The sequence below is a fragment of the Raphanus sativus genome, chromosome 4 (genome assembly GCF_000801105.2).
Source record: "Raphanus sativus cultivar WK10039 chromosome 4, ASM80110v3, whole genome shotgun sequence".
NCBI lineage: Eukaryota > Viridiplantae > Streptophyta > Magnoliopsida > Brassicales > Brassicaceae > Raphanus > Raphanus sativus.
Window position 1 is genome coordinate 47,280,122 of NC_079514.1, and position 19,392 is coordinate 47,299,513.

The 19,392-nt window shown below is 31.2% G+C and overlaps 2 protein-coding genes across 4 annotated transcripts; one reads left to right on the forward strand and one right to left on the reverse strand.

The window, feature by feature from the left end:
• The first annotated feature begins 5,448 nt into the window (after window positions 1-5,448).
• LOC108831260 (UDP-glucuronic acid decarboxylase 1-like) lies at window positions 5,449-7,985 on the forward strand. The gene is made up of 7 exons (XM_018604819.2): window positions 5,449-6,166; window positions 6,509-6,656; window positions 6,750-6,829; window positions 7,080-7,163; window positions 7,260-7,334; window positions 7,426-7,518; window positions 7,595-7,985. The coding sequence occupies exons 1-7, from the start codon at window positions 5,549-5,551 to the stop codon at window positions 7,799-7,801; spliced, it is 1,305 nt and encodes a 434-aa protein (XP_018460321.1). The 5' UTR covers window positions 5,449-5,548; the 3' UTR covers window positions 7,802-7,985.
• A 1,274-nt stretch (window positions 7,986-9,259) lies between these two features.
• LOC108855281 (uncharacterized) lies at window positions 9,260-13,323 on the reverse strand. Of its 3 annotated transcripts, none has more exons than XM_018629057.2 (5): window positions 12,895-13,323; window positions 12,098-12,183; window positions 10,261-12,003; window positions 10,001-10,178; window positions 9,260-9,912 (listed from the first exon to the last, which is right to left on the reverse strand). In XM_018629057.2, exons 1-5 carry the CDS (start codon window positions 12,968-12,970, stop codon window positions 9,320-9,322), a joined length of 2,676 nt encoding a protein of 891 aa, XP_018484559.2. In that variant the 5' UTR covers window positions 12,971-13,323; the 3' UTR covers window positions 9,260-9,319. The 3 variants fall into 3 exon arrangements, with proteins under 3 accessions (XP_018484559.2, XP_018484558.2, XP_056865226.1); XM_018629056.2 differs by having other exon boundaries at window positions 10,261-12,009; window positions 12,895-13,322; XM_057009246.1 differs by lacking the exon at window positions 12,895-13,323 and having other exon boundaries at window positions 10,261-12,009; window positions 12,098-12,254.
• Window positions 13,324-19,392: the final 6,069 nt, after the last annotated feature.

Consider the following 19,392-nt stretch of genomic DNA (forward strand, 5'->3'; position numbering starts at 1 on the left):
TGCCCACTTATCACCTAGTTTTGATTATATATATATATATATATACATATATATATATATATATATTATTCAAAATTAAATCAAATATACTTACAAAAATGGTGATATATGAGTTGTTATTTATATATATATATATTGAAATAGTTTTGCCAAAATAAATAGTTATAGGAAAAATTACATTAATATATATAATTTAATGGTGATGTATGAGTTGTTATTTATATCTATAGTGAGTTAAAAGTCTTATTATATTAAAAATCCTTGCAAAATATAATTTTTTAAAAAAGAATATTGTACATGTTATAACTATTTTAATGTCATGTCATCATTTTTGTTAAGATCGACTGTGGTGGTAACAAATATGCAAACCACTTTACAAATAATATTTAGAGGATTATTAAAAAAATATTAAATTTTAGTTACCAATGCACTATTTTGTAATTAAATATTCTCTTAAGAAATGAATTTTCAATGCCAGTTATGTTTTTTGAAGATTACAATTTACCATTAAATAATGCATTAAAAATATAAAAAATGTATTTTAAACAATTTTTTTTCTTTTTAAAACATGTATTTTTCGGAAATGAATTGAGTATAGGTAATTGATTCAAAATCTTAACCAAACTTAAACAAAAAAAATTTGCAATCATACTTAGTTTTGTAAAAATCTTAATCACAGATTTTATTCAAACTCAACTCGAATAGAAAAATCTAAAACTCAAAAGATTTATCTAAATGAGTACTCATATATTTAATTTTATAATTACTTTTGTTTATTATGTAAAAATTCAAACCAACATATTGTTAGCCAAATTCAAAATGAATTTAACTTAAAATAAGTTCTAGATAAAATTATACAGTCAACTAAAACTTTTTTTTTCAGTCAACTAACTTATAACAATATATAATGGAATAGAATTTAAATATATATAAAAACCTTTTTTAGCTTATATGAAAGGGAAATTGCATTCTAAATTATAATTCACTAACTAACTAAACAAAAATTCTCTTCCAAATTGAAAAATTTGAATTTGAATTTTTCAATACATTATATTAAACTATATTATAAATCACATTGAAAAATTCAACTAAAAAGAGTATAATCTTTCAGTACATATCACATAATTTGAATTTTTTTAACCAGATACCTCTTCAAAAATATAAATAATTATTATTTTTTGTCATACTATATAGAACAATATATTTTTACAAATTCTATAGTCTATATTGAATTAACTGATAGTGTATAAAACGAACCAAATCGAAGTAGATACAATGTTAATATGGTAGTAAATTTGTATAAATAAAAAAACCAAATAAAATTAACCGAAATGGTGAAACCAAACCAAAATCCGGATTGAATATCCCTACTCCTGTGCAATGAGCAGAAATAATCTTTCAAAAAATAATTAATAAAAACTTGAATTTATTAGTATTTAAAGTTTGATGCAATGATTATAAAATAAAATAAGATAAGAAGAAAAACTTCTTAATTATAAGCTTCGCAGATTCCTGCTTCATGTAGGAGAATATTTCTCCAATAGTCAACGTCTCTGCACTGACCAGCTTGGCAATATCTGGATTACTTCCCAACTTGATCCAATGTGAGAAAACAATTCATTACTCAAACTGATAATAACTGCCAAGTCTCCAAGTTATTATATACTAAATAGTGAAAACATACCAGCCGATATACTCCTTAGTTTTTTTTTTTTTTTTTTTTTTTTTTTTTTTTTTTTTGATATCTCTGGTGTCTGGACAGCCACTTTCCCAAATATCCCCCGAAGGGGTCCAGCGCCCCAGCAGTAAGGATGTTAAATCGCTGTGGCCGGGTTTCGAAGCTGGGTGGCGGGCACCTCAGCCGAGGTTCCATTACCACCAGGCTACGAAGCCCGGTTAAAAAACTGTTTAGGGTTAACTTTTTATAGTGACTAGCCCCACCGCTTGCGCGGCCCCAAATCCAGGAAATCCCTCCCCTCCGGCTTGGACCTACGGATTAATGTATATTCCGCTTGCCCCTACTCGTATGGGGAAACCCCTCCGGCTTGGACCTACGGTTGGTATACACCGCTTGCCCCTACTCGTATGAGGAAGGATTTATTTGGAGAGGCATAGTACCACCCTGCTGTCCCCGAGTATCGAACTGGCGACCTCGGGTAGGCATGTGTGAGAAGATTCGCTGGGACCACTAGACCACCAACGCTTCTCAAAACTGTTTAGGGTTAACTTTTTATAGTGACTAGCCCCACCGCTTGCGCGGCCCCAAATCCAGGAAATCCCTCCCCTCCGGCTTGGACCTACGGATTAATGTATATTCCGCTTGCCCCTACTCGTATGGGGAAACCCCTCCGGCTTGGACCTACGGTTGGTATACACCGCTTGCCCCTACTCGTATGAGGAAGGATTTATTTGGAGAGGCATAGTACCACCCTGCTGTCCCCGAGTATCGAACTGGCGACCTCGGGTAGGCATGTGTGAGAAGATTCGCTGGGACCACTAGACCACCAACGCTTCTCGATATACTCCTTAGTTGGTTGGACATCGTAGTCTAAAAACACACGTGAAGAGGCCATGGATGTGAGAGCAAGTGTGCCTGATGTATTATGTTGTAATAGACAAAGGCAAATGAGACAGAATTAGACATGTAAGTTGTATATTTGTGCTTTCACTCTCAAGTAGATATATATTTTAAAAAATTAAACAACTACAATGGGTAAACTTAAACGACTGAGACACACATCTAAAATATATGTGGTTATTAAATGATAGAGAAATTAGGAAATGTAAGGTGCTACTCAGTTCAAGAAAGTAAAAATGCATACCTCCTACACACTTGGGGTAAACAGTAGTCACCAAAATTACGGAAGGAGTGTTCTCAGAAGACATGAACTTCTTGCGAAAATCAAAAGCAACTTGGTCCCAAAGATAGAGCTTCATAACAGGTCCCCTGCAAGCAATAAACATTTTATGTTAAAAATATAGCATAGTGTGTGTGATTTTAAAAATAGTAAACGTAAACACTTACTCATGAGACTGCACATGCACCAATATACGGCGGGTGGCTGCGAGCTCGGCATCGTCAATGAAGGGACGCTCATTGAGACTCTGGCCGTTGACCAGATTTAAGTGTCCGATCAGATCTGACGCATGTTGAGAACAGAGTGTTGATGAGAAAGCTTATATTAAGAAGTTTTGTATTTAAAATGACACCCCAAATTCAGACTTAACATTGTATATATATTAGAAATCAAAGGTTATCAGAACATCAAATAATCAAATGATACAAAACTTACCGAAAAGATCACCTTGCATATCACAGCCTGCTTCAAAGTATTCAAAAGAATTTTTTTTTGTCATTTTCAAGATGATGTTGGAAACTATCGTTGGAGATATGGCAATTATCGTCATTATTAATGGTTATATGAGAAACCATCATCGTCACTAGTGAATTTTGAATTTTATATTTTCCATTTTTAAAAGAAAATTGTGAACTTTTTATTTAGTTCTTCTCTATTTAAATTTAATCTTATTTATTATTAATTTTTAGTTATTTTTATTAATATTTTAGAAAATAATTTAATTTTTAATATATTTACTTAATTTTCTAAAATTTGAATTTAGTTTTTTTTTTTTTTGTAAATTTAATTAAAAGTTTTGATTTTTATTTATTTTGGATTTTTATTTATTTATTTTGTTTATTTTATTAATTAAATAATTATTTTTGAAAAATTACCTGTTGAACCGGTCAACTTTTTGATTTGAAGGTTTTTTATGATACAAAAGTCACTTTGAAGGTTAAAAGTGTTAGTGAAAAAACTTGAAGGTTTAAAGTGCTAGTAAGTGACATTTTGAAGGTTTTTTATGCGATTTCCCCTTTTATAAAGTGATCCCCTAGACTATATTTGAGAAGAACAAAACTTGGGTTCACTCCCTGTGGTGAACTCTCAAATTCACCTCAATTGTTAGCACCAATCAAAGTGCCATGTAAGATTAATAAAAAAGGAACCAAAATTAAAAAAAAGGAAAGAAATAAAAAAGACGTAGACTAATTTTTTTAACGCCATCCATGGCTTCTTCTTCATCACCTACACAAAATATTAAAAGCTTCTTTATCATCCACACATAATATTAAAAGCTTTATTTGTCAAATTGGTAAACCCAAAACACTAAACCCTAAATCATTGGGATAAACTCTAAACCTTTGGAATATTTCTAAACCTTTGGAATATCTTTTTATCCAAGGGTTTAGGGTTTACCCAAAGATTTAGGGTTTATCCAATGGTTTAGGATTTAATATTTTGGGTTTAGATTTGAGATATAAGGGAAGATGATTGTAGACACCAATTTGACAAATAAAACTTTCAATATTCTGTGTAGATGATAAAAAAACTTTTAAAATTATGTGTTGGTGATGAAGAAGAAGCCATAGATGGCGTTACAAAAATTAGTCGACGTATTTTTCACTTCTTTCCCTTTTTTTTCTTTTTAATTTTGTTTCATTTTTTACTAATCCTACATGGCACTTGATTGGTGCTAACAATTGAGGTGAATTTGAGAGTTCACCATAGGGGGTGAACCCAAGTCTTGTCCTTTGAGAAGTGATTTTGCCATATATCTTCTCTACAATCATTGTCACAAAAATAATATGACATGACTACTAAAATTGATGACATGTCTTATAGATTAATATGACATGTCTTATAGATTAATATGACATGAACAATTATATTTAATGTTAATTTATAATTTTGGTAATTTTTTAAAAATATGGTAATAACTCATAAATCATCATTAAAATAAACATATTCAATTATGGCATTTCAAATTTCAAAATATCATTTAAATTAAAAATATTTCAAAAATATATACATATTTTTAGAAAATTATAAAAATTAAACCATAAAATCAAATTAAATCATCAACTCATTAGTTTCTTATATATATCTACAGATTTTATAAATATCTTTTAATTTTAATTTTTGATAATTATGAAATTTTACATCCCTTAGACTATATTTGAGAAGTGATTTTGCCACATGTCTTTTCTACAATTATTTTCACAAAAATAATATGAATTAATGACATGTCTTATAGATTAATATGACATGGACAATTATATTTAATGTTAATCTATATTTTTAGTAAATTTTTTAAAATATGATAATAACTCATATATTACATTTATTATCTATTTTTATTTTTGGACTTTTTAAAAATATGGTAATAACTCATAAATCATCATTAAAATAAATATATTCAATTATAGCATTTCAAATTTCGAAATATCATTTAAACTAAAAATATTTCAAAAATATATACATATTTTTAGAGTGGAAGATATTTGTCCTTTTAGTATATGGATTTTGATTTGCTAAACATAAATATATTTTTATATACATAAATATTTCTCTAAACCAAAAATATATAATGGGGAAAAAAAAGAGCGAAAATACATGATGCCGCATCAAGGAATCACCGTGTAACTACCTCAACGCTCTCTCCTTCTTCTCCTTTTTGAATCTATCCAGATCTCATTTCACCGGCAACGATGAAGCAGCTTCACAAGCAAATGAGCTCGAAGCGCGACGACGACACAATCCCCATGAGCCAGTCGTCTCCTTACTCACCCAAGGCCTTAAAGCACCCCAGATCTCTCCCCAGATCGCTCCACTACCTCTTCCGCGAACAGAGACTCCTCTTCATCCTCGTCGGGATCCTGATCGGATCAACCTTCTTCATCCTCCAGCCTTCTCTCTCCCGTCTATCCCCCGCCGAGTCCACCTCCCTCATCACCAGATCCGTCGTGGACAGTAACAACAACTACTCGCCTTCCAAGATGAGTTTTAATAACGGCGGAGGTAGTAAGACCGGCCGCGTTCCCGTCGGTATCGGAGGGCGGAGGCTGAGGATCGTGGTGACAGGTGGAGCTGGATTCGTCGGGAGTCATCTCGTGGATAAGCTTATAGGGAGGGGAGATGAAGTGATCGTGATTGATAACTTCTTCACGGGGAGGAAGGAGAATCTGGTTCATCTGTTCTCGAATCCTAGGTTTGAGCTCATTCGTCACGATGTGGTTGAGCCGATCCTCCTAGAGGTTGATCAGATTTACCATTTAGCTTGCCCTGCCTCACCTGTTCATTACAAGTTTAATCCAGTAAAGACTATCATATCCTTATGATTACTTCTAATCGCTCTTTTTGTAGAGAACTAGCCTCTAGGCGCCTAAACCGTTAATAATTGTTAGTTTATGAATGATTTGCAGGCGCCTAGGCCGAGTTTTAGAACACTGATGAGGCTATGGATCCTGCTTTGCTTTCAAATGCTACTTCTGATTCCAAATGAATAGTTTCAATGTAGGAAACGTTAGCTTGATGAACACCATTCTTAGCATCCAGCTGATACGCATCTAAGTAGTAGATTTTTTGGTTTCTGGTTAGATTCTCTTATACTTTTTATGATCATTGGTGATGAGATGCTTCTGTTGGCTGATCCTTAACGATGGTTTCACAAGACAAATGTAATGGGAACTCTCAATATGCTGGGTCTTGCAAAGAGAGTTGGAGCGAGGTTTCTGCTCACAAGCACAAGTGAAGTCTATGGAGATCCTCTTGAGCATCCTCAGAAGGAGACGTATTGGGGAAATGTGAACCCAATCGGTGAGTTGGATTTTTTTTTTTTTTTTGTATTTGCTCCTAAGTTTATGTTATCTATAAATAAACGAGAGATTGATCACTGATATCTTGTTGAAGGTGAGAGGAGTTGCTATGATGAAGGAAAGCGTACTGCAGAAACACTGGCCATGGATTATCACCGAGGTGCAGGTGTGGAGGTAAATGATCCCATAGATTATATGCTTGCAAGCCTCTTAGCACAGTAGATGGAGAAATTTACATGATTTTACAACTCCTACCCATTACGATTTCATGTTGTTGTGCTTATTGTTGTTACATTTGAAGATGCTGTTTCTTACTTTTGTTGATAGGATAGTTTTGGATATTGGAATGTTCAGAACTGATGGCCGTTTGCAAACATCAATGATATATGAGTGTAACTATCTTTTTTGTTTTACAAATTTTCAGGTTAGAATCGCTCGTATTTTCAACACGTACGGACCGAGAATGTGCCTCGATGATGGGCGTGTTGTTAGTAACTTCGTTGCCCAGGTTTAGCTCTTTCATCAACCCTTAAATCAACTCCTAAACTTTCAAGCCTTTTGGAAAGCACTCTCAGAGGAAGATGTTTTATATCTATGATTGCAGGCCATCCGCAAAAACCCAATGACTGTTTATGGTGATGGAAAACAAACTCGAAGCTTTCAATATGTTTCTGACTTAGTAAGTAAACAACCTCTGTTTCCCCATTCTGCTCCAGGCAGTGTAAACGAATATATTACCCTGATGTATATAACAAAACATCTCTTTTTAGGTGGATGGACTTGTAGCGTTAATGGAACACGATCACGTAGGACCTTTCAATCTTGGTAACCCAGGAGAATTCACAATGCTTGAGCTTGCAGAGGTTTGCTTTCTTTATCTTCAGTTTCGGATTATAATTAACAAGAAACACTCAGTTCTGTGTATGAATGTGTGTGTAGGTGGTTAAGGAGGTGATTGACCCAAGTGCGACCATAGAGTTCAAACCGAACACAGCAGATGATCCTCACAAGAGGAAACCAGACATAAGCAAGGCAAAGGAGCTTCTGAACTGGGAACCAAAGATCTCTCTGCGTGATGGTCTCCCTCGTATGGTCAGTGACTTCCGTAACCGAATCTTGAACGAAGATGAAGGCAAAGGTCTCTAAGTTAGCCACGCAACGATACTGTATTCCTTCTTCTTTGGCAAATGATTGAAATATGTATAGTCTCTTTTTCAAGAGCTCTGCTATAGTCTTTTTTTATTCTTTTTTCTTATCTTCTGTTCTTTTTGTTCTTCACCACGACACAAATTACTACTTATATTAGCTAAATATATTTTGTTGCCTTAAATTGATTCTGACATCTATCTTATTAAAGTAGAAGTACTTTAAGCTTTTGTTTGGTAATAGGGATAGTCTTTAAAAAAATTAAATTTTGTTTGGTAACAAAGATAGTAGAGAATTTTGTCTTTTCCTTATTTAAATGATAGATTTAAGTATTTAATGTTTTTTCCTAATTTAAATAATAAATTTCTTTAATATAATGAATCTTAACCAAAATAATATTTTATTTATAAATTGTTAGTATAACCCTTTTATAATATAAGTCCAATTAGTTATAAATATTAGATTTTTATATGATACACAGTGATATAATAGACGATTAAAATCACATAATATAATTATTTAAAGTAATATATAAAAAATTTTGTTTTAAAATGTTATACTAACAATTATGTAATACATATTAATTTACACACACACACACACATATATATATATATATATATATTATCATTAGAACAAAGAAAAAAATTGAGGTGAAAGCAAATATTTATACGGTCACGGGTCAAACTATAGAAATAAACAACAATGGCGTAAGATTTCTTTTTAACAAATTTATTTTAATTTCAAATATGTTTATATATTTTATGTATTTATAGATTATTTTATTTGTTATTAAGAATGCTAAGATTTTGGAATTGGAAAAATTATGACCCATTTCTATATTATTTTAATTAGGAATTTAAAATTTATATCAAAATATGTTTTAAAACTTTTAATTTTTATTATAACTACAATTTTTAATTTTCAATATAAATTTATGTTTAAATATTACAAATATATCATTTATAAATAAAAAACTAAAAACATAAAATAAATACCCGCCCGGTTGGGCGGGTCAAGATCTAGTTTTGTTATTAAGCTTGTGAAATTGGAAAATGTACATCGTTTTGGGATCTGTTTATGTTCATTGTGACTGGGTTTAAAGTTAATTACAGTTGGTGGGGTTTTGGCAAATATTTAGGTGTGACATCCTTCAGTATTGATTTTACTTCAAAGAAGTTATGTGACTGGAGACATCACTCCTTTTTGACTAGTTTTGTTTGAATCCTTGTTCTAGTGTGTTTTTAGAGGCTTTCATGCGTTTTAACCTGCTCCTCTTGTTTGGGCTAATACATATCTATAGTCATCCTTCCAGTGTATTTCACAGACTTTCCCTATTCCAGTTTTAGTATCCATTAGGAAGGAGTACCTAAAACTTCCAGATGATTGGTGTTTTTTTGTCCAAAGGACACTTGCTTCATTATTCATCACCTCATATGATGAAACTGTCATTACACATTGCTTTTTTTTCCTGTTTTATTCTTCAAAAGTATGTAATAGATAATATTATTTAACTTTCTAGAAGATTGCATCTACTACAAGCTCAGCTATGAGTTCATCTGTCAGCATTTCCTCAATCTCTCTACCTATGATTTCAATGTCATCTCCCAAGCTTAGCCACTGCAACTCCTTCTCCTCCGCATCATCTTTGCTTGGTTTATCGTGTTTTCTTGTCACCAAATCGCGCAGTCTCTCCTGTATCATGTTTGTATCCCATTTCGGGCAGACCCTTGTAGGTTTAACCCAAGGATGTGGATCCGAAAACTGCTTCAATATCTGCACAAGCTCTCTACTGATCTGATCAAAAAGCAACTTTCTTTCCAACCGGGTTGAGGTTTTCACGCTGGAGTACTTCTTCTCAAGATCCTCAAACAAGGATGGATCTACAGGTGTCATTTCCATGACAGTGGAGGTGTGGTCTGAGTCACTGAATCTAGAGCTTGCTAAGAAGTCAACTAAGTATAGTGACTTCCAGTCTTCTTCTTTAACCTCATCAGTTATGGTTGATGACTCTTCCTGATCTGTGTCGTCTTCATCACTTGAAACGAGCATGCCACCTTCATTGTAAGCAGCTGTCTCTAGTTTGAGGAGCTGTAGTTGCTTCCTGAGTCCTGGAACATAGAGATAGCGATTGACACATCAATGCATATACTAGCGTACGAAAAGAATCAATGGACCAACAAGAACTGATTGAAATACCTTGGAGATCGGCGCTAACACTCTCGAAACATTCAGAACTCGATGAAACATCATCATCAAAAGAAGCTTCTAGAACTGAAACCGGACTTGGTTGATCTCCTTCCTTTGAGCTTTCAAGAGACTGTGGTTCAGGAACCGAAGAATGTTTTACATTCTCAGTTGGCATCCTTGAGATATCCTAGTAACATCAGTAAACCATTAATATATGTATATCATAAAAGCACACACCAATGATCTTGAAACATAATGCTCTCACTTACAGGGTCAGTTAACGAGGTGACAGTTGACAAATCCGGAGCTTCAGAAGACATTGCCGTCTTCATATCATCAGAAGCCGAACTATCCTCACTGTCTGAATTTGCATCTACTGAGAAACTGTAACGTGCTTTAGAATGAGAGAGCTTCTCTTTTTGATAAAGGAACTTGGTTAAACTTGGGCTCATGTTGACCTCTGGTGAACTATTGTATGATGAATGAGATTTATAACTACCAAGTCTTGAAGACTTGCTTGCCAAGTAAGACTGAGAAGAGCTTCCCTTCACTAATCCATCTCGATAGTTCAACTCCTTAGGAAGCACTATCGTGTAACCATAGGTGCTTTCCTGGTTCATGATAGTTTTGGATTTTGAGAAACTTCCTTTCCAACCATCTCTACTGCTGATTCCGACCGGTTCTGGCGATTCAGTCCACTCAACTCTTTTACTAATAATCCCCTCTTCGAAAACGAGTCCATTAAAACTTGCTGGTCTTGCCTCCCTATCTGAACTTGCAAGCATTTCAGCTAATGTCCCGCTTCTACGAATTTCTATCTCTTCCTCGTACTTGTGTGTCAGCTTCCATCTCTCTGAGAGTCTCCTCTTGGCTTCCCTGGTCACAGATGATGTTGTTGTTGACTTGGACGGCAAAGATCTCTGGTAGTTCTTACGGTTAAAGGCGGTTCTTGTTCTTGAAGTTACTGGCACTAGCTCTGACTCACTTGCGGAATCACTCCCTGATGAGCTTTCATCACCTGCGTATCCTCTGAATCCGGGAGCCTCGAACCTCATGGCACTACTACTACTACCACCATTACCACGGCTCGCCTTCCTTTGCCTTGACATTATTTTGGAAAACTCTCCGGAATCTCTAGAACTATGTCTTGAAAGGCGGATATCTTCATTACTCTTCTGCCTCCTGCTGGTGCATGGAAGAAGCCTACGATCTGCTCTGAACTCATCGGAAGAAGAGCTTGGCGATGCAAAGGCTCTACTAGCATAACGTGGCTCACCGAGGCTAGGTTTCAGAACAACAATATTGGTTGGCTGTAAATCATGTGTGTCATAAGAAGCATGCCTGGTATGAGAATGGCTATGACAACCACCACCACCACCATGCCGATGAGGACTCTTCCATAACAAGTCCTTATCAGCTTTCTGAGTTTTTAGACTATCCACATGCCTCTGGCTGTTTGGAGACTTCTTGTGAGGTGTGGTTTGAAGATCATGCAGATGTTTAGTGAATAGCGAATCTGGTTGCTGAAGAAACTTTATTAAAAGGTCTTTGTTAGAGTCTAGAGCCTCAAGCGCATCGTTGAACTCTTTAGAATGACGAAGTTTCTCATCAGTTGATAACCTCTTAGCCTCCATGAACTTCTGCCTTATAAAAGCCAACTCTGCCTGGGTGAGATTAGCAGCCTGATGATGATGATACAAGTTTCTATTGCTCGCTGCCTTCTTAGCATCCAAAACTTCGAAAACATCTTTGAACTTTTGCTCACCACTCTTTGAGCTCCTTGTTGGTGATTTATAAGAAGTGCCTTCACCACCACTCCTACCTTGCTTCTGATTCTCCACAGACTTGGGTTGTCTGTGAGAAGAAGAACTCTGAAGCGATGGCAAGACATCAAGACCCATCAATCTGGCTATAATGCTTGGTGATCTCTTTTTAGATTCTTTCTGCTTTGACTTTTCTTGTGCTAACAAACTCTTCATTGGTAATCCAGTGCCTTGATGACCAGAATCTAGCTGCAACTACAATAAGTCCAAGAAGTCATTTTCAAAACAAGAACTGGAACCCAAAAAATGCTTAAAGTATATCATAAAAGAGTATTATACATACCTTGTTTTCACTTAGAGATTCACAATGGCAAGAACTAAACTCAGAAGATGACTTTGGAGACTTGAGTTTCTGACTCTGTTTCTTTCCTGACAAAAGATAAAAATTCAATAATGAGAAGAAGTAGAAGATGATGATGACTTTGATAAAAGCAATCGACTTTAACTTTACAACGGAAGAAACTAATAACAAAAAATCAAAACTTGGGAGACAAAAAGAGTGATTTGTAGCATAAAATGGGGGGGGGGGGGGGGGGGGGGAGAAACAGAATAAAGCAAAGCAAGGAGGTTAAGGGCACACTGATTAACTAAACAAACAAACAAAACAAAATCATGACACTACACAACAACAAACCTTTCCCTAAGATAATTAATTTTTTTTGGTTCCTTGTTTGCTTTAACTTTATTTTTTTTTATAGTAAAAGCAGAGCAATCTGACTCATCTTCTCTACAACACTGCCTTTAACTGTAGTTTTCCACAAAGAAACAAATCACCATGTTTTTGTTTTTATCCTTCTTGAACTATTAATTTTTTCCTCAGATAATAAAAAAAAAAAAAAAAAATTAGCAGTATTTAGTAGTAACCAATTAGGGCAGAGATCTGAGGAGATTCTCGACCAACCCGGCTAAGAAGGAAACAAATAAAATCTCAGAGGGGCTTTACTATATACTATTTAAAAAAAAAATATTTGCTACTAAATTTTGTTACACAAATCTAATCGTTTTTTTCTTCTTGGGGTTTTCTCGTCGTCAATAACAAAAAACAGAGACGGAAAAACAAAAGAGAGGGAGAGAGGGAACCTTGGCGAGGAGATGTGTGCACTTTCGAAGCTAATCGATCTCGGGAGTTAGGCTCTGCGAATCGAAATATGTTCATTTTTTTTTTTCGCTCAATCGAAATCAGAGGGAGAATTCTCCGAGGAAAACATTAACACGGGAAGAAGAAACACGAAGAGACGATGCTTTTAGAAAATCAGAGAAAGAAGGAAGGAAAATGCAAGTGATTCTTTAGGATTACAGGGAACCGAAACAAAAATCTAAGAAGAAATCAAACGATTACTGAGAGGAGCAGAGGAGTAAGAAGATGCCGGAGAGAAAAAGAGAAGCTTTCGGAATAATTTGAAAGTTTAAAATGAGAAGAAGAAAAATAAAACTGGTTAAAATATAAAATAAGGTTTTTTTGTTTTTTATTTTTTTTAAAAGACAACAGGGGAAAGGTGTGAATGGTGCGGGTTTGGTTTGGTACTATTCTACTTACGGAGTTCTGTGCATCCGTGAATCGCTGCCACTTGTCTCTCCTCTTCCTCATTTTTTTTTTTAATTTTCTCGCAACCCTCGCTTTTTTATACAATCAGCAAATTGGTGAATAGTTTAGCCAAATTGCCGGGAAAAGAAAAGTTTAACCAAATTAACTATACTCTCAAGTTTTGTGTTTGTTTTCTTTGATTTATAGGAAACAATATGTTATGATAAGTATATAATTTTTCTAGGTGACTAATTTTCCTTAATTCAGAAAATAGTATTGTTGATATTATATGATATTGAGTAGAATATTCTATGATATTATTTGATAATATTGTCATATTTTCTAATTCAGAAATTAATATTTTTATGTTTTATAATATTATTATTTGATATTTACATAATTCAGAAAAAAAAATTCGTATTTCTTTTGTAAAAGAAAATATCTTGTATTGTTGATTTGATAATATTGAATTGCCGTATTTGATAATATTTTAAAATTATCATTAACCAAATTTTTTTCATATTTGATAATATTGAAAAATTGTTGTATTTGAAAAGTTATAATATTTTATGTTTACATATCTTAGTATTTATTTAAAATATTTTATTTGTACTTACATAATTTAGAAAATAATATTATCGTATTTTATAATACTATTTTATATTACATAATTCAGAAAATAATATTGTTAGTTTAGTCAAAAACGATATTTTTTATAAGTATATAATTTGTTTAGGTGAATAAATTTAATATATAATATTTATATATAATATAATTCAGAAAATAATATTGTTGATTCCCAAACTTTGATTGCATATGTATGTACACGATGATTTAGTTGTCCCCTGTGTGACCCAAACGGAACTGAAAACAACAAAACGTACCAAAAAGAACTCCAATAAAAGAAGAAGAAGAAGGCTAATTTGGTTCAAGTCATCAACGTGAAAAAAAAAATCTTTCTTGGCGATCAGTAAAAAAAAAATCTTTCTTGGCGAGATGGTTTTGCTGAGCAAAAGTGTATCGATTTGCAACTGTTTTTATTCTAACTAAACTCCAATACATTTTAGACAGAAATGCCACGGTAGATACACCTATTTAATTCCTCTTTGATTTTTCTTGTTAATTCATTTTCTTTTCGGATGTTAAGTCTTTTTTTTTTTAATTTTACATCATAATCTAAACATCCTGTTATAGCTTTATCACATTGTTTTCTTAGAAACTTTTTAGTTTATTATTTTTTACATCAAACAATTATTCTATTGTTCAAACAGCATTAAAAACTATATCAAAATAGAACAAAAACATAAGAAAATCTCTATAGAAAAAATCTTGCAATTTTACCTAAAAATTCAACAATTACATTATGGTTTCAAAGAATGTATGAAAACTTGAATGAGCGAAATCGTCTTTGCAGCGCAGTTATTTCCTTTATATCTGTTGGGAAGTTTGACCATATATATGGTACTGAAATCGTAGTGATCCTTTCAATCCGTCCAAAATTCTGATAGGCAGAATGCCAAAACATATTTTCCATTGCTAAAATAAGTGTATTTAGTTCCAAATATAAAATACTCGTCTGTTTTGGTTCTTTGTTCCCATATTTTGGATATTTTTATATGTATCTTTCCAAACATCTACTCGCACTGAATTGTGAAGTGGAAGTCCAAGAACCATCCACCAAACTATGGTGATGATTGGTTCGGCTGTAGTTTTAAAAATTTAGCTGTATAAATTTAGCTGTAGATAAATTAGTTGTAGCTGTACAATTGTTAATGTAGATTTTTTTGCAGAAACTTTTGCTGTAATTAAATTTATTATAGTTGTAAGTTATAGACTGTAGACATTTTAAAATAAAATATGTGAAATATTTAATGTATATATAAAATAATTAATTTTTATCAATTAAAGAATTTATATTAATTTTTTTATAAATTATCAAAGTTTACTATTATTTAAAATGTGATATGTAAATAATAACGATTTTATTTAAAATATTTCAATCAATTTAAAAACACCCAAATTTATATTAAACATTTAAAGATGATTTAATTATGATTATCTAATTTACTTTATATTATAGATAGTTTTTTCATTTTATAGATTCTACAGTCTATAAAAGAGAGCTTTAGGTTTTATACTTAAAACACATAAGAAAAAAAATTGCTTTAACTTTTTTGCTGTAGCTTTAAAAATAAAGCTAAAGCACGATTGGTAAAAAATTTTAGAAACTTGATGTAGACTTTAACTACTAAAATTAAAGCTACAACATGATTGGTAAAATTTAGTTATTTAAAAATAAACTAGATCATGACCCGAGCAACTGCGCGAATTTTATTTTGTTTTAACAAAATAACATATATTCTATAGTAGTCAATACAATTTAGAGTTTGTCTATTTCAAATAATGTAGTTTTATATAATTTCGAGTTTGTCCAAAACGTATTGTTTAAAAACAATGAAAACTGTTTTTTGTATTAATAGTTTTTCATTGGTGTATTAGAGATATAATTGTATGGTGCAAACATTAATATAATATTAACCAATACGATTTGGATTAAAATAACAGTGTATTACAGATGTATTGTGAACCACTAATCTAATAGTAACCAATACGATTTGGACTAACATAATAGTGTATTATAGATATAGACATAAGATGGAGACACTAATCTAATATTAACCAATACGATTTATACGAACAAAACTGAAGTCTTCATTATAATTTTAATAAAATAGTTATTAATTATTATAAGATAGATAAACAGAAAATTTAATGGAAAAAAATAGCAAGAAAGATTAACCGTGCGGATACATAAATGTTTTATGTTTAGTAAAATAATTTAAATGAATCTGTATTAATCCAAAAACAATTATAGATTCAAATTTTTATTAGAAGAATAGTATTTTGAATGTGTATGCAAAAAATTCAATAAATTAAAAATGACAATGTGTTTTTTTTAGAAAGTTAAGTGCAATAAAAATATACAATCTTTTTTGTTTTATATTTATTGACAAAATAACTATTATGCCCAAGAAAGAAAAATTTCATTATAAATGTCCATGTCCATCTATCTTATTAAATCTGAAGTATAATTTCGGTGTGTTTGGATACTTGGACAAGAGTATTACAAAAATTTGGTGTGTCTGGAAACATGGATTGTAGTTTTTTTTTTAAAAAAAAATTTTGTTTGGAAATAAAAATAGTAGTATTAAATAGAAAAAGTAACGGGCTTAAGTTATTAAGTCCATTATAAAAGAATATTGTCAATATATATAAGAAAAATACAATACAAAGCCCAATTTGAAATACCAACTCAAATTATGGTTTTTATATTTCATATTAAGTTTTTAAAATATAATATATGTAATTATTTATATGATGATACATATTAAATACTATTAATTATATGATTACTTATATGATGGTACATATAAAATACGATTAATTATATGATGAAATTATATGATATATAATAATGACAAAATATGGGTTTCAGACATCCATATGGGTTTGGTTCTGATCGGTTTGCGTTTCGGGTTTTCGAGGTCAAAGATTTCAGTCCTATTAGGATGTTTCTGATTTTTTTTTAAGTTTGATTCGGATCTTTGCGGGTTTGGTTTGGGTTTGGATAACCTATTTAAATTATTTTTAAAGTTTTAAATCACTATATATTTTAAATTTCTCAAAATCTATAAATAAAATAATATATTACCTATAAATTTAAATAACATATGTCAGAATACCTAAGCTAAACATATCAATTGATTTGATTTAAATTTTTGGATACGAAATCAATAATTATTTTAAATATTTTTGGTGATTTGAGTATATTTTAACTATTTCAGATATTTGTTTTTGACTATCTATATATATTTTAAAGTATTTTAAACCAATTTAAAAGTATCATTTTTGATTTTTTATATACGTTAAATATAAAAATAATTAATATATAAGTATATAAATCTACTTTAGATAAATTCAGGTACACGAATACTTCGGTTCGGATCCGATTTGATTCTCTAACTAACAAAATTTTGAATAATTCGAATATTTAATCAATTTATGTTCAAGTTTGGTACTATATTTACGGATTGGTATCAGTTCTGTTCCTCTGATTCATTTTACCAAACCCTAATAATTACATGAAAAACAAATATCATCATATTTTTAAAAATATACATCCGCGGAGGTGCAGAGATCAAAGTCTATAATCATTTATTTTAACAACAAGTCAAATAAATATGTTGATTGAAGAGCGAATAAAACAAAACTAGAGAAATACATAGTTTACCAGAGACACTCTATGTGTCGAATTTATTATAAAGAAAATTTTATTAAAATAAATAAATTCAATAATTATAAACAAATAATATATTTCATAAAAGTGAAAAATAATACCCGCGCTTTCGAAGCGCGTGTCAAAATCTAGTATACTATAGAATTAATAAGCCTATTAGTAACAACAAATTATCCAGGAAAGAGAGAAAAAAATAGCTACATCTTATTTTCCTTTTCTTTAATTTATTTTTAGGCTAGTAGACTAATAATTGATTTTTTTTTAAGTTAAAATTGATGTTTCTGTTATTGAAATCCCATAATATGTCAAGTTACCTATCAAGTTAGATATGCATAAATACAAAATCCCATGAAACTGAGATTTTTGGTATAGTAGATTAATCTTGGAGAAAGGGAGTTTTCCATATTTACGATATTTCAAATCTATAAATTTGATTGTGAATATTTGATTGCCACCGAGATTTTAGGTATAGTAAACTCTTAATCGATTTTTAAAAAGTTTGAATTGATGTTTCTATTATTGAAATAAGAATATATTTTTAACTTGGTGAAGGGGTTTTCCCATCTATCTTATTAAAACAGAAACATTCTGTTGGACCTAACATTTATTTCGTAAGTTTTTAAATTAAATACACATTTATACTTTATAGTTAAATCTACATTAAATCACAAATGTTCATTTCTTTATACTACTATCTATGTTTCCAAACAATATACTTATTTCTGTATACTATTATCAATGTTTCCAAACAAAATATTTTTTATACTACTATCAATTTTTCCAAACAATACAATAATTAATCTTATTATTTTATATCTATCATTTTCTCTTTAAAATTTTGTAGAAACGTCATATTTTCATAAATTGCAAAATAATGAACTTTAAAATTTGGATTATAAGATTACAAATTATGAAACTATTACAGTTTAAATCTAATTAGATTACCTATCGGTCATCCATCAGTTCAATCGGTTAGTCTCGGGTTTTAGTGATTTTTTTAATATGAATATTTTAAAAACCAAAATTGAATTGTCAGATCTCCGGATTAACGGGTATAGTCACAATCGGGTTGAATTTAAAAACACGGATTTAAATGCAAAAGTATTTTAAATACACACTCTTTTAAAAATTACCAAAATATTTGTTAAGTTATTAGTGAAATTTTTTATCGTAAAATATTCCGCGCTTCCAAAGCGCGGATCAAAATCTAGTAATTGATTATTTTTAAAGAATAAATTGATGTTTCTATTTAGTGTATATTCATTATTTGAGCATCAAGAAAAAAATATTATGATATCATTAGTATTGAGTTTCAACAAAAAGTACTGATGTGGTTGAAACATGTTGTTAAATTATTTGGTTAATTCAATCCATTGGTTTGGGAGATAATTGGATCAAGATAGTTAAAACTGGGCAATGACATGTTTTGGACTCGTTTATATTTTTAATAACATGTGTAACCTTTATTTTTATTTCTATTTATTTATATGTTTATTTTTAAGAACTCAGACTCGTGTAATATTTATATTGGAGACATTTGTTGTATTCATTTGACTATAATAAAAGAGAGGGGTTGTTATATTTGTACTATTATATATGATAGTCAAATGATTTAGATATTTTGTAAATAATTTGCGGTGGAGTTAAATTATAGTCAAATGATTTACGTTCATATGAAAGTTCGATGGAGTTAATGTTAAATGAAAGAATAGATAAAAAGAGGTGGTGTTAAATGATAATTACAGTGGAGTTAAAT